The sequence below is a fragment of the Colius striatus genome, chromosome Z (genome assembly GCF_028858725.1).
Source record: "Colius striatus isolate bColStr4 chromosome Z, bColStr4.1.hap1, whole genome shotgun sequence".
NCBI classification, from domain to species: domain Eukaryota; kingdom Metazoa; phylum Chordata; class Aves; order Coliiformes; family Coliidae; genus Colius; species Colius striatus.
Window position 1 is genome coordinate 34,008,376 of NC_084790.1, and position 13,610 is coordinate 34,021,985.

The 13,610-nt window shown below is 42.2% G+C and overlaps 1 protein-coding gene across 13 annotated transcripts in view; it reads right to left on the reverse strand.

Annotated features, from left to right (window-relative positions):
* Window positions 1–13,076, reverse strand: part of PIGG (phosphatidylinositol glycan anchor biosynthesis class G (EMM blood group)) — an 88,759-nt gene extending 75,683 nt beyond the window's left edge. For 12 of the 13 annotated variants that reach the window (XR_009820845.1, XR_009820844.1, XR_009820842.1 and 9 more), the window contains exons 1-5: window positions 12,863–13,076; window positions 7,059–7,264; window positions 5,531–5,740; window positions 3,830–4,018; window positions 2,289–2,427 (exon numbers count right to left, since the gene is read on the reverse strand). Coding sequence is in view for 9 of the 13 variants with exons in the window: in XM_062018132.1 (XP_061874116.1) it covers window positions 2,289–2,427; window positions 3,830–4,018; window positions 5,531–5,740; window positions 7,059–7,264; window positions 12,863–13,022 (904 nt within the window). In the remaining 4 variants the exon portion in view is untranslated. Of the gene's footprint in view, window positions 1–2,288; window positions 2,428–3,829; window positions 4,019–5,530; window positions 5,741–7,058; window positions 7,265–12,284; window positions 12,407–12,862 lie in introns of those variants that run through there. The other variant, XM_062018128.1, reaches the window with a different exon arrangement.
* Between the last annotated feature and the right edge of the window lie 534 nt (window positions 13,077–13,610).

The window sequence follows — 13,610 nt, forward strand, 5'->3', positions numbered from 1 at the left end:
CAGAGAGATGATCTTTTTCAACTGCTGTTCTCTGCTGTTGAAAAAACAAAACTTATTCAATTCTCAGTGAGTATCACTCTTCAGTGCTAGCAACTACTGTAAACAACATGAATGTTGTACAAGTAAAAAAAGAGATGGTCCAGATCATCTTAATATTCAGTTCCAGCCTACATCCTATGGGACTGTGATAACTTTTACATTAGAAAGAACAGAAAGCACTACAGTACGCTCATTTAATGCATGAACAAAGAATGAGAACCTAAAATAAAGCTGACAGCATTCCAGAAGCTTCTTGATACAATGACAACAGCTCAATATTTACTTAATACCAGGTTGCTAAGTAAACAGAATTAGAGGTCAGATAAAGAACACTGAGGCTCCAATGTCCGTGCAGTCAAACCCAGTGATTTTTTAAGGGTTCTGCACAGGATCCTGTTACCTTACTGCAATCAGTCCCACAGACATATATACCTGTAAATCATTTCACTAATGTCAGCAACCTTTTGTTTCAGATTGTCTTGTCAGTTGTTTCTTTGAGTGCTTTACTAGTTACATAACAGTAATTTTCTACTTGGCTTTTACTTTCTTCTTTTTGTTACAAAAAAGCATTGAGTGTTTTGACCTAAGTATGGCACAGAAAGAATTCTACATACAGTCATTATTAATCTCAAGGCTCTCTTTAAGAGCATTAGAACTTCTTTCATTTCTTGTCTAGCTCCAATTAATCCCACACTTGTACAGAATGCCATCTGTAATCCCTAAAGCCTCTTAGCATGAGTGCCTGTGTGTCAGCAGTTTTCAGATTTCATCTTTGAAGGCAAGTTCTTAACTGGTTAAGAAAAGGCAAAGTACCAAATGCATTTAGCCAATCATAGGTGACACATCTCTGTAGAAGACTAAGCAAGTAATACTCTGAGAGCATACCAAATGCACAAAGCCCATAGGATTACTATTTTGAGGTCTACTAAATTAATCAAAGCACATTTTGTTTACAGTGGGATCACAAGAAGCAGTCACTAGAAATTCTAGTTACTGTAGCAACGAGAAGCAAGCTGCTGGATATTTATATGGGGATCATTAAACATTACAGATGCAATCTCAAAATAGCGGTGCATAGATACACATAGAATGACTGTGATTCTATTTCACTCTATTGCATAACTACACGTTCAGTTTAAACCTAACAGAAACTGTACCAAATTAACAAGAGATCTCATTTGCAGAATCTACATTCACGTGGCCTGGTTGTCAACACATTCTGGTGAAATTTATAAAGCAAAAACTTACTTGAGAGCTTTGGTCAGCTCTTGACTTTGTTCTGCTTTTATATCTGAAAAGAGTTCAATGACTCCTCAAGCAATGCTGTCTACTGCAGCTGGATAACAGCTTTATAAATGACAGATAAATGTACTTCCACTGCACTGCAGGAACCTCCATGCAAAACAAAGTAAGGTTCTGCAAACAGGCTTTAAAAGCAAGGAAATCAGATGGAAATGAGCAAGAGGCACAATAAATGGCAGAGGGAAGTATTATTTTGAAGAAAATACTCACTCCTGGTGTAACTACATTTCACTAACTCAGTTATGGAGTTTATTTAAGCACGACGCTAAAAATTTAAGCTACAGATTTTCTATCACACCATTCCCTTCTTGCTTCTTACCTCAAGCTATATAATACAAGTAGGAACAAGTCAGAAACAGATAAACTCACATCAATCATTTAAAATTAACTGCCTGCCAATACAGTAAATACACTGATGCTCCATATTTTTTCTTTAATGCTTAGCAATCAAAAGTCATGTTTTCAGTGCTGTCATTTCTCACCCTTTCACAAGAGCAATTCTTCCTCTTCCCTGTTACACTCAGGATGAGAAAATGTCATTCATTATTTTATCCTGGTTGTTGGAGAGGGAAGAAAAGGAAAATAATCCTGGCCAAGAAAGACAAAACTCAAAATATCACTTCAAATAGGATTTTACTTCTAATCCTATCCATTCACCAGTATCACAGAACTCCTACAATAGCTGTCATTAGCTCTCAACAGTCAAGTAGGACAGTTGCAAATGTTGTAGTCTGAGGAAATACTCAGTTCTGTCAGTGTCTAAGTCATGGTTTCACCATGACACAGATGCAGACTCTGACTAAAACCAGAGTTTCAAGTCACACAAAATGGGCATTTTCAGGTATCTGTAGAAAAAACCAAAACAATTTCAGGAAGAATTCTAGATCTAATGTAAGTTAGAGATGGCAGTGTATTCTGAAAAAAGGTCAAGCTTCTTTGATCCTTACCACTTCTCTTTTCAAAAGCTGAGCTGATAAACAGCAGTGGTGTGTGTACTTCCCCTTCTGAAGAACCACCATGACTACCTGTTTCAGACATCCCATGATCCCCACAAACAACTAGCAAATTGGGCAGAGAAGATTGTTCCTGCAAGTAACAGAAATACATTTAAGTTCCTGTACAAACAAGATGCACATATATAATGCATCGCTACCTGTAATAATTTTTATATATGAACGTTTCTCAAAATCCATGTTTTGAATTGTCTCAGGACACCTAGGGCAGATTACAACAGATGTCTGCAACTGAGTGTTATCGGGTAATATTAATTTTAACAGTGAAGGGACATACCAGTAGCTAATATACTTGTCAGTATGTTACAAAACCAAAAAAATGCTTTAATAAAACCCCTCATTTACAGTCACAAGAAACCAACTAAGGATTAAATAAAAGTCATCATATTGTGGGAAGAAAATAAAGAGTCCAAGAGCTCCAAGTAGCTTCATTGAGTTTTTAATATAAATGCTAAATTATTAATACTGTGTATGTTAATACAATAGACATTTAATACCAAAATGTAATCATATTTCCAATAGTCTCTAGCCTCTCGGGCACTTTTAGGGTCGAAACCTGACATGACTGATGTCAAAATATGTTTGTTTTTCTGAAGACTGAGAAACAGAAGCATAAGTGAGGCCTGTCCAGCAATTTTGAGCTAACAAATCAGAACATCAGAAAATAAAACATTGTCATTCCATAACAAAGCAGCTTTTTGGCATCTATAGTTATTACCAGTACCTGTGGTATCCAAAAAGTAAAGTCTTTATTATGTCCCTACTCTAAATCTCAGAGAAAAGCTTGCATACTGTTGGCAAAAGCAAGAAATACTAACCACTGCCATGTTCACAGGACTGTAACTTCTACAAGCAGAATTTAACCTCTCTTTCATACAGTGGTATCCATTTGTCTCAAAATACATTGAATTTTATGAACAGCTATTCTGAATTGCAGTTGTCAAGAAGCAACAAGAAAAAAGCTTCAGGCCACTTAGAATTGGTATTGGAATACTCATAAGTGACACCCTATATTTTCAAATCTAAAACTAGATTCAGATTCAATAATTTACATGCTATATTTAGTGTAAGAAAAATAGTTTTTACAACCACTATTTCCATTTGAATCTTTTCAGTATCTAAGAATCAAACAAGCTTCCCAGTTGTAGAAATCTGAGCAAGCAGCTATGCACATTCATTACTCCTTCTGCTGAATTCATTACCTGAAAGCAGATCAGCCTCCATTTTAATTCATGAGTGCTAAGAGAATTTGAGCATGCATGCCTCTTCTTCCCACACACCAAGGGACACTTATTTACCACAGCTGCTCATAACAGACTGCTAACAGATGTTTCTAGGGTCAGACAGTAACCCTAAATGCTACACTAAACTGGTAACTGTCCACGAAAATAAAAACAAACAGAATAATATCCACTTTCATCTAGGTCTGTCAGTTCACAGCTAACAGATCTTGATCCAAGAAGGAGCTGTATTACCTTTGAAAGAAGAGAAATATGAATTTTTTTCAAGACGTTATCCATTTCACGAAGTTTTGGTCCCACCAATGGGCTATTTGGCCCCATTATATGTCCAATATGGTCCAAACCCAGGTAATGCAGTATTAGGAGATCCCAGTCTTCTCTCTTTAAGACTCTATCCAAATGCCTGGTAACATTATCATCAACCTCAGATATAAAAGGAAAACAATTAAAAGGTAAAAGTAATTTCCCTGTTATAAAAAGCACAGAAAAATTAGATAACATTATCAATGAAAATTCTGTAGAAGCAAAAGAGAATTACAGTCACTTAAAATGAGATAAGTTGGGGGGGAGGGAAAAAATACCCAGACTGGTTAGTTCAATGCCTGGAAGCCAAAAAAATCTGTCTTACAAAACAGATTCTTTCCCCAATTTCACTCTCTTCTGGTTATGAGACATCCAACTACATAGAAACAGAGATAAAGGTTTGCCACACTTCCACAGATACTCTTAAAAAATTTTTCAAGACATTTTCAGTCACTTTCATCCTTCAAACTCCTGATTCATCACATCACTTCAATGGGAGAAACCTCTCTTCACTGCTTGGAAGCACTGGGAAAAAAACCCCATTCGAGCTATTTCAACTCAATTTTTGCTAGTCTGCAAACCCAACAAGATTGTACTTGCTGTGAGCAAAAGGAAGTGACAACAGAGTAAGAAAGAAAAATTATTTGAAAAGTGCTATTTGGGGCCTAACTCACATGTTCCCCAGCTTAGGCTGACAACCTATTTTTGGCTGCATTTTTTGGCTTCTCCTTGGATATTAAAAATCCTTAAAACATTTCACATGCAACATTGCTTTGTTGACTCTTGATACAGCTACCTAGAAAAATAAAAAAAGCTTTCTGCTTAATGGACTATACTCAGAAACCATACAGACCACATAAAATTCTTGAGAACCATGTAATCGCACACCCATAAGCACACTCACATTTTTCCACTCCAATTTGAAACTTCTGCAAGCCTTCTAACATGAATCAATTAAAAGTGTCTTCTAATGCACATATTGGTCCTATCTAACTTCCTTACACATGATAACAAACTGCTTACATTAGTAGCAGCAGGTCAATTACCTGAGGTTTTATAAATCATAAAGGTTCAAAATATGAACTAAAACTGCTTCACCATTTACTCTTTCAGAGTGCCCTTACTAAGAACTTTCACAGTTTACTTTCTATGCTGCCTCTTTGTTAACACACTGACACACTATTCATATCGCAACTACAGAAGTATACAACACTTCTAAGTGTTGGACCCTAAGACCGAGAGGGTTGGGGGGTGGGGAGGATGCCTTTTAAAGATGGCATACACTAACACAAACATAATCACAAACTGGAAACGTGGATAGTGGAATTTTTAAACAAAGCAAGTGGACTGATTTCCCACCCCAACAAGTTTTGTAAGAATCTCATATTTGGAAAAGTTATACAGTAACCGACTGCCACCATATCATCCAAACACTTCCCACACCACATGTATGCAGGACTGAAACGCTTATTTCTGTATGACCAATAGCAACAATACACACAAATCCAATTTCTATCTAATTGCCAGGTTCATATTTCAGAACAAGGATAGTTTTACTCATTCATTCTTTGAAGTTGGCACTATGTGTTTGTACTCACACAATTTAACTTGGTATTATACAAAGTCTCTCACCTCTGTAAAGTCTGACACAAAAAAAGACGTTGTTCCGTCATATTCCACAAAATGCTTTGGAAACAATTTAACCCAAGTGTCATCACCATAAAAGATTATTCTTTTCCCAGCTGTTTTTGCCTGCCATATCAGATTGTCATCCAACAGAGCCGGGGTATTGAGGTTCACAATAACATCAATGAAACCAGGTATGCTACCTGTCATCAAAGCCTAAGTAAAACAAGAGACATGTTAACAGAAACCAAAAAGTTTCCAGTACTCAGAAGACAGTACCAGTGTAAGAGGAGGCGATGAAGCACAGGGCAGAGAAATTACACTGTCAATAAAAAAGCATAATAGAGTAAAAGAACATATGAGCTGCCATGCCATATCAGCTCACCTGCCACAACACAGTACTAGATGATATCAGAGACACCAATTGCTTTACAGAAAGATAAAAGTAATATTTTCTTAATCAGTGGACAGCAAATTGACCTTGTATGCCATTTGAAATTCACTTTGTTAACTGCTCATTAAATCACCAAAATGAAAGTTTAGAAGGCTTAAGTAAATTGACTTAACAAAACAGTAACAACAGCAGCACATTCAAAACAGTAATTAAGACTCTTCTGGAAAATCCAATTATGCCCACCTATTAAGAGCTACCAGACTGCCTTCCCCCAGTCTCTCACTGGCCTTCTAGCTGATGTACAGCTCACTTCCTCAGTTTCTTCAGGGTAAGAAATGGCACTCAGATCAATTACTGAGAAGCCTAGATGATCAAGTATTTTGACGACACAAGCACAACTCATCTTTTAGTTACCTGGAACTTGGCACAATTTTCTTTCTAAGCTCTGCAAAAACATTACTATGACAAAACAAGTTTACACTAAACTGGTTTTCCTATTAGAAGTTACAAGGACGCATATACCAACAAAAATATTCTTGGAAGAAGACAATTGGAAAATTTGACAACTGTGAGGCTACTGCTTTCCCGTGACTACAAATAAAATCTTTACATCAGTAATTTAAGCCTGCCCTGGGTCCTTAACTGCCCTTAATTGGTTCTCACAGACCTTCCCATTGTCCTGGTTCACACTGTGACACAGTTCATTATCTTCCTAGTAGCTGATACAGGACTGTGGTTTGGATTTGATGTAAGAATAATGTTGATAACACACTGATGTTTTAGTTGTTCTAGGTAGCATTTAAGTGAAGGACTTTTCATTTTCTCAGACTGTCAGTAAGGAAGTGCCCAAAGAGCTGGGAGGGTGTATGGCCAGCACAGCTGGCCCACAAAAGCAAACATAGACTGTCATGTCCAGTACATTTCTTGGGGGAGGAGTGAGTGAGTGGCCATGTGGTCTTCAGTTGCTGGCTGGAGTTAAATCATGACACACATACACTACAACAGCAAAGTAAGCTTCAGCCACAAATTGCAGTAACAGAGCAAACCTTCCTTTTATGCCAACTCTAAGCATATGAAACAACAAAGCCTTCAAAATTTTCTAAAATGAAACAACTCCAAATGGTAAAAAAACCCACTTACCTTAATTCGAGGCATAGTCACTGTGGGTGGCTTCGCTTCAGCAATGAAACTGTAGGATGTCCCTTTTTCAACAACTTGTGTAGTATAGGGCATGAATTGTTTACCTTTGGATCCAAACACAAAGTCATCTCTCAAAGCATCTATCAGCACAATGACAACTTTTTTGAAAACTGGTGGTGGAATTTTGGTCCAGTTAGAAACCATTCCTAAAGAACAAAACAAAAGAGTATATGGAAGTTACTTACAAATTTTAACAATGGTTAGACAGAAGTTAAAGGACAACCTCACCACAAAAATGAGTCCTTCCAATTTCTCAGTAACTTTACGTTCAGAAGCAAGAAACTGTAAACAATAGAAGTCATAAGAAGTAATCAGAAGAAGCTGAGTTTTCGGGCCATCCACCCCAGGAATGACACAATAGTAACAAAAAATTCAATACAGCATACAAGACAGAAAACAAAACGTGAATCAAATGCACACCATGAATATGGGAGAACTAAGGAAAAGCTACAAAACAGTGAATGGTCAAAGAAATGAGATGGGATAGCTGCTACCTTCTCTCTGGTTTGGTAAAGCCAAACCACATATATCTAAGAGACAACTGCTGTTAGAAAAAAAGATGCACGTGCCTGTGCTAACAATTTTGCAATTTTTACCCAATATCTCAAGCAATAAATCTAAATCAAACCCCACCATAGGAGAACAGGAAAATTAAAAATAAATACAGTTTCATTTAAATTTCAAGGGAAAAATATTTGTGCACAGTGTGCCTTTCAAGGTAGAAGACTGTATGCCAGGATAGTTCTCTGATGGCAGCTACAGGACCAAATTACAATTCCAGAATCCCCTGAACAGGCTATGTACTACAAGAAGAATAAAATGCTGCTGTGCACTGGGTAGCAGGCAGTGTCACGCCTCCAAACACATCTCTTTCTCTTTTATGGTCTTAATGATGGCCTCAGTAACTCTTCATTTGCATTGATCTTGGTCCACATGGTGACATTTAGCTTTTACAGCAGCAATTTTTACCCCAACTTCTACAAGTCTTGTATCTCTACCAGGAAACAACACGGAAGGATAAATGAAAGCAGAATGGATTGTACTCAGAGATCTCTTCTGTTGAATCTAATTCTCAGTACATTCATCTTATAAAGTTAGGGGTTTTGCACTTCCTTAGAGTGAAGTGTTTCTACATAAGTGGTTAACAATTTGGAAAGGTCACAGACAATGTTGTGTCTAATAATGGAACTTCAAAAACCAACCTGAGAAACTGCCTTTTTGGGTACACAGATAAGCACCAATAAGTAGATATTCACAGGCTCACTACTGTTAGTGACTGGTTTTCCAGATAAGGAAACTGGGGAGAGCAGCTCAGCAGGGGATAGAAAGAAATCTCAATGAGGACAAAATGCTGAAAGCAACCCTGATTAAGATGATAATGTTATTCTTCCTGGACTTGGGTGACAAGATGAGATCATGACAAAGAACCAGACATCCCCTGAGGAGTTTGTAGTCACCTCGGGGAAGTTGTAAACCTTGGAGTACCTAAGCAATGGGAGGGAGGGACCTTGCTGGGCTAAGGAATAAAAAGCCGAATTTTGTACCTATCAGGAGTGCCTACTAGCTAGGACACCGCTCTTGCAAGAACGCTTTATAAAAGTGCTTCACTGCAGAGTCTGACCTGAGTCTTTCCCGAGAAAACTTGTTTTGCTTCTTACAAACATGGCCTCCATGGGCTGCAGGGGCAGGGCCTCCCTCACCATGGGCTGCACCAGAGGCTGCAAGGGCATCTCTCTTTCAGTGCCCAGGCACCTCCTCTCCCTCCTTCTCCAGTGACCTTGGTGTCTGCGGAGATGTTCCCACTCACAGTCTCACTCCCTTCTACTGCTACTGCAGTTTTGCATCTGCACAGCAATTTCTTCCCCTTCTTCAATACATTAATCACGAAAATGTTACCTCCATCACTAATTGGCTCAGCCTTGGTCAGTGGTAGGTCCATCTTAGAGCTGACTAGCACTGGCCCTGTGAGATACAGGGGAAGCTTCTGGCAACTCCTCGTTTAAAGAAGCAAAGAAGCCACCCCTGTAGCCCCTTGCTACCAAAACCTGACCAAACTACCCAATATAATTAGTAAGTCAAATTATTGAGAATTACAAAGGAATGAGGAGTTGCTTGCAAGACATCTGAAAACACTTCTTATAGGATAGCTGAAGTAATACATTGTGCAACTCTTAGCATGCAGCATGTCTACTTACCTCTGCTATGGTTATTCAGAAAGTAGCTACTTTAAAGGAAGCAGGGAAGAAAATTATAGGTACTAACAAAAACATACCACAGTGATGTGCTGCAAAGATTCACTATTATACAAGCAACAACACCATTTTTTCAGTCATTCCACAGGTAAGACAGCATGGATTTAATGGCACTCATGGCCCACTTTAGTGCTTTAGTGAAGTACTAAAGAAATATTATTTTCTGAACAGATCTAAAGTAAGCTGAAAACCTTCTGTGTCATAGTTTAGGAAGCCATTTCCTGCCATTAGAATTTATCATCCAGACCAACAGATGTTGGCTTAGGCCCATCAAAGAACAAAAGACCACGATTAGCCTCCAGTACCGAAGAACTGAGGATTGGCAAAGGGCAGGGAGGGCTTAATTGCCACTTATCCTCCAGGACAAAACAGACCAGGCTACTTGGCTTGGGGAAGAAAACAGAAAATAATTTAATGCAACACCAACTAAAGCATAACCATAAAACCCCAAAACATAGCGAACACAAAACAGTACAGAATGGTGAAACAATGAAGAGTACAACTAGCCCTTTAAAATCACCTTCTCCCCACTCCTCCCCTGATCCATGTGTCTTTTATATCCTCCCCTGCTGAATGGCTTAGGGGGGCAGGGAATGGGGGTTTCAGTCAGTCTATTTCTGATGGCTTCTGCCCTTTGCCTTTCCTCAGGACAGGTGGGCTCTGCACCAGTCCTCCTTGCACCTCTGTGGGGTACCTCACACACATGGCAGCCCTGCACAGGCTGCTCTGACATGCGTTCATCCCAAAGGCTGCAGCTCCTCTCTGCCTCTCGTGTGGGGCTGCTCTGCGGCGCGCAGGCTCTCCAGCGCAGCCTGCGCCATGGCCACCCCCTCACACAGTCCCTCACCCATCCAGGTGCACTCATACGGAGCTGCTGGTGGCTCTCAGTCCTGCCATTGCCCTCCATGGGTTGCAGGCGTACAGCTTGCACTCTCATCATGGCTTGGAGAGGGGTCTCTGGTCTGGTGCTCTTCCTTCCTTCCTCTTCTCTGACTGTGGAGTCTGCATGGCCACCACCATCTTGTATCACTCTTACACCTCCCCCTAAGCACTTCAGATTCCTGTCCTTAAATAGTGATCACAGAGGCACCAGACTGGCCCACAGGCCAGAGGTGAGTGTCAAACCAGGAGTTGGGGGAAAGTCCAAGAACTCTTTACTGGGTCTTCACTGCAACCCGCTCCCCCTGTTACCAAGCAAAAGCAGCTCCTTGCTAAACCATGACAACAGATCACTCAGCAGACAAATTGGAACTAAAGAACTATGAAGTATTCTTCCACTGTCATTCCATTTTTACCTACCCATACTGAGGATTACTGGTGACATACCTAAGATCAAACTGTTTGTAGAGCCCCCAAGTACAGACTTATACTTTTCAACTCAAACCAGTCGTTTACAAAGCTCAATTGTCTGACACTCTGCCCTCCCACCTTGTCAGTCTCTTGCTAATAATCACATGCAAATGCAACATTTCACTCAGCTGCCTACCAAACATCTGTGACAGTCTTGGTAATCCCCAGCTAAAAAGCAACCTGCAGAGAGAGACCTAAGGGTGCTGGCTGATAACTAACCATGAGCCAGCAATGTGCCCTCCTGGCCAAGAAGGCCAATGGCATCCTGGGATGCATCAAGAAGAGTGTGGCCAGCAGGTCGAGGGAAGTTCTGCTTCCTCTCTACTTTGCCCTGGTGAGGCCTCATCTGGAGTCCTGTGTCCAGTTCTGGGCTCCTCAGCTCAAGAGGGACAGAGGTCTTCTGGACAGAGTCCAGTGCAGGGTCACCAAGATATCAGGGGACTGGAACATCTTTCATACAAGGAAAGGCTGCGGGAACTGGGGCTGTTTAGTCTAGAGAAGACGATACTGAGGGGAGATCTCATTAATATTTACAAATATCTAAAGGGTGGATGTCAGGAGGTTGGGACATCCCTTTTTTCTATGGTATCTAGCAACAGGATGAGGGGTAATGGGATGAAGCTGGAACACAAAAAGTTCCATTTAAATATAAGAAAAAACCATTGCACTGTGAGGGTGACGGAGCACTGGCACAGGCTGTCCGGAGGGGTTGTGGAGTCTCCTTCCTTGGAGGTCTTCAAGACCCACCTGGACATGTTCCTACGTGACCTGATCTAGGTTGACCTGCTTCTGCAGGGTGCTGGACTAGATGATCTCTAAAGGTACCTTCCCACCCCTATCATTCTATGATTCCATGAACCTGCCCATTGGGCAGCATCCACTCAGGTCTGTTATCAGATTGGATTCTTTCAGTGCTCCTGCTTAACTCATATCAGCACACCATGCTCTAAATAACAGAATCTTCTCTTCCCTCCACTTTTTATCACAATTTAAGTAAGCCTGTCCCAACAGTCGTTAACATCATACAGTTTAGAAACAACAATAACAAAAAGCAGTTCAAGAACCAGTATGGCAGTTGCAGTCCTGTTCCACCACTTTAACTGTAAGTAGATGTCCTGAGAAAGAGCTTTGTATGTGCTATTTGCTGGAGCCTCACCCCACAAGCTCCAAACACTGGTGAAGAACACTCAAGTACACATTGCTCTTCTTCACAGTAATTCAATCTCTGACCAGACATAAAAGATAGTCACCTATCATATCTGCATGCAATCTACCAGCTCTTCAGTAAAAAGATGCTTGAAAACTTTCATTTCACAATTTCTGCAGAGGAACAGAGCGGGTCCTGCAGAAATCGTAATTTCAGAGAAACAGTAAAGAGACTGTAATACTGTGCACTTTGCAAACTGATTGGACTATGAAGGAAACCCACCTCACTACAGAGATGCTGAAGTCTCACACGCATACCACAGTGAGCATCACAAAAATAGTAATTCTCAAGCACAACATTAACACAGCACTTGAACCGTTTTAACGGAAATTGTATTATTTAATGCAAACAACTTACCATTAAAGAGCATGGGTATGACAGTTGTGCCAGAGTTAGGGAAAGGGGAATAACACGACAGAAATGCATATCCTCCAAAAACATGACCGCTGATGCTCAAGGCTTTTTGTGACCATGTGGAGACACTGCTGGCAGTGATCGTTAGCTACCTGCAAAACTAGTTAAGTTCTAAACTATTTCGGAAACAAGTCTGGAAGTGGGACGGCGCTACACAAAGCTGTCCTGTGGCACCGGAGGGCCTGGCTCGCGGCACGGGGCTCGCCCCGGCAGCTCTTGCCTCCGCAGTCTCGCAGCCCAACACAAACCGACGGCAAAAGGACCACCAGTGAGCCAGACACCCAGCCCCACCAGGGCGCGGCCATGTCCCTCAACCCGCCAGACTCTGGCTGAAGAGGGAGCGCAGACGGGGCCCGCCAGGCCAGGCTACGGCAGGGAGTCACCGCGACAGATGCGGGAGGGGATGCGAAGAGGGCACAGGACGGGAGGGGCGGTTGCCCTGGTGACCAGGAGCCGCCCGTGTGGGACCACGGGGGAGGGAGTAGCCTGACGACCTGCGGAGGGGCGGGCTGTCGCGTTACCTGTGCCGGACGGGGCCGGCTCGGCGGGAGGATTTCCGCGGGCCTCTCTCCGGGGAAGGGTCCTGACGGGCACCGGGAAGAAGCCGCGGAGGAAAAGCGCGACCCCCAGGGCCTCCACCAGGAGGCAGGAGAAGGCGAAGACGCCCGAGCGCATTCGCATCCTCCCTAGCAGTGACGGCCCACCGCGTCCCTACACCCGTTCTGCTCCTCGCTATCTCCGCACCCCCCCTGCTGCCTCTCCCCGCCCCTACTCTGACGCCAGCCAACCACCGCTCACTATGCCTGTCCACTGAGCTCCTACTATTGGTTGCAGGTCAGCCAACCCCTCGGAGGGAGGTGTGACCTCGAACCGGAAATAGGCTCCTGCACTAGCGCTGACGGGCAGGCGGAGCGGGATGGGCTGTGTTTCCCAGTAGCCTCCACTATGGGGCAGCACAGGGCGCGGGCTCAGGTTACGCGTCCAGTGGTGGTTGAGCTGCGGAGCGGGGACTTGGAGGGCTGATGAGCCTCGATCAGGTCACACAGGAATGCGTCCAGGCGGGTTTGAAAACCTCCAGAGAAGGAGACTCCGCAGCCTCGCTGGGCAGCCTGTGCCAGGGCTCCCTCACCTGCACAAGGAGTGAGGTTTATCCTCACATTCAAGTGGAAGTTCCTGTGTTTGAGCTTGTGCCTGATAACGTCTCGTTGTGTGACTGGGTACCACAGAAAGACTTGTCTCATCCTCCTGACACCTATCCTTTAGATATGT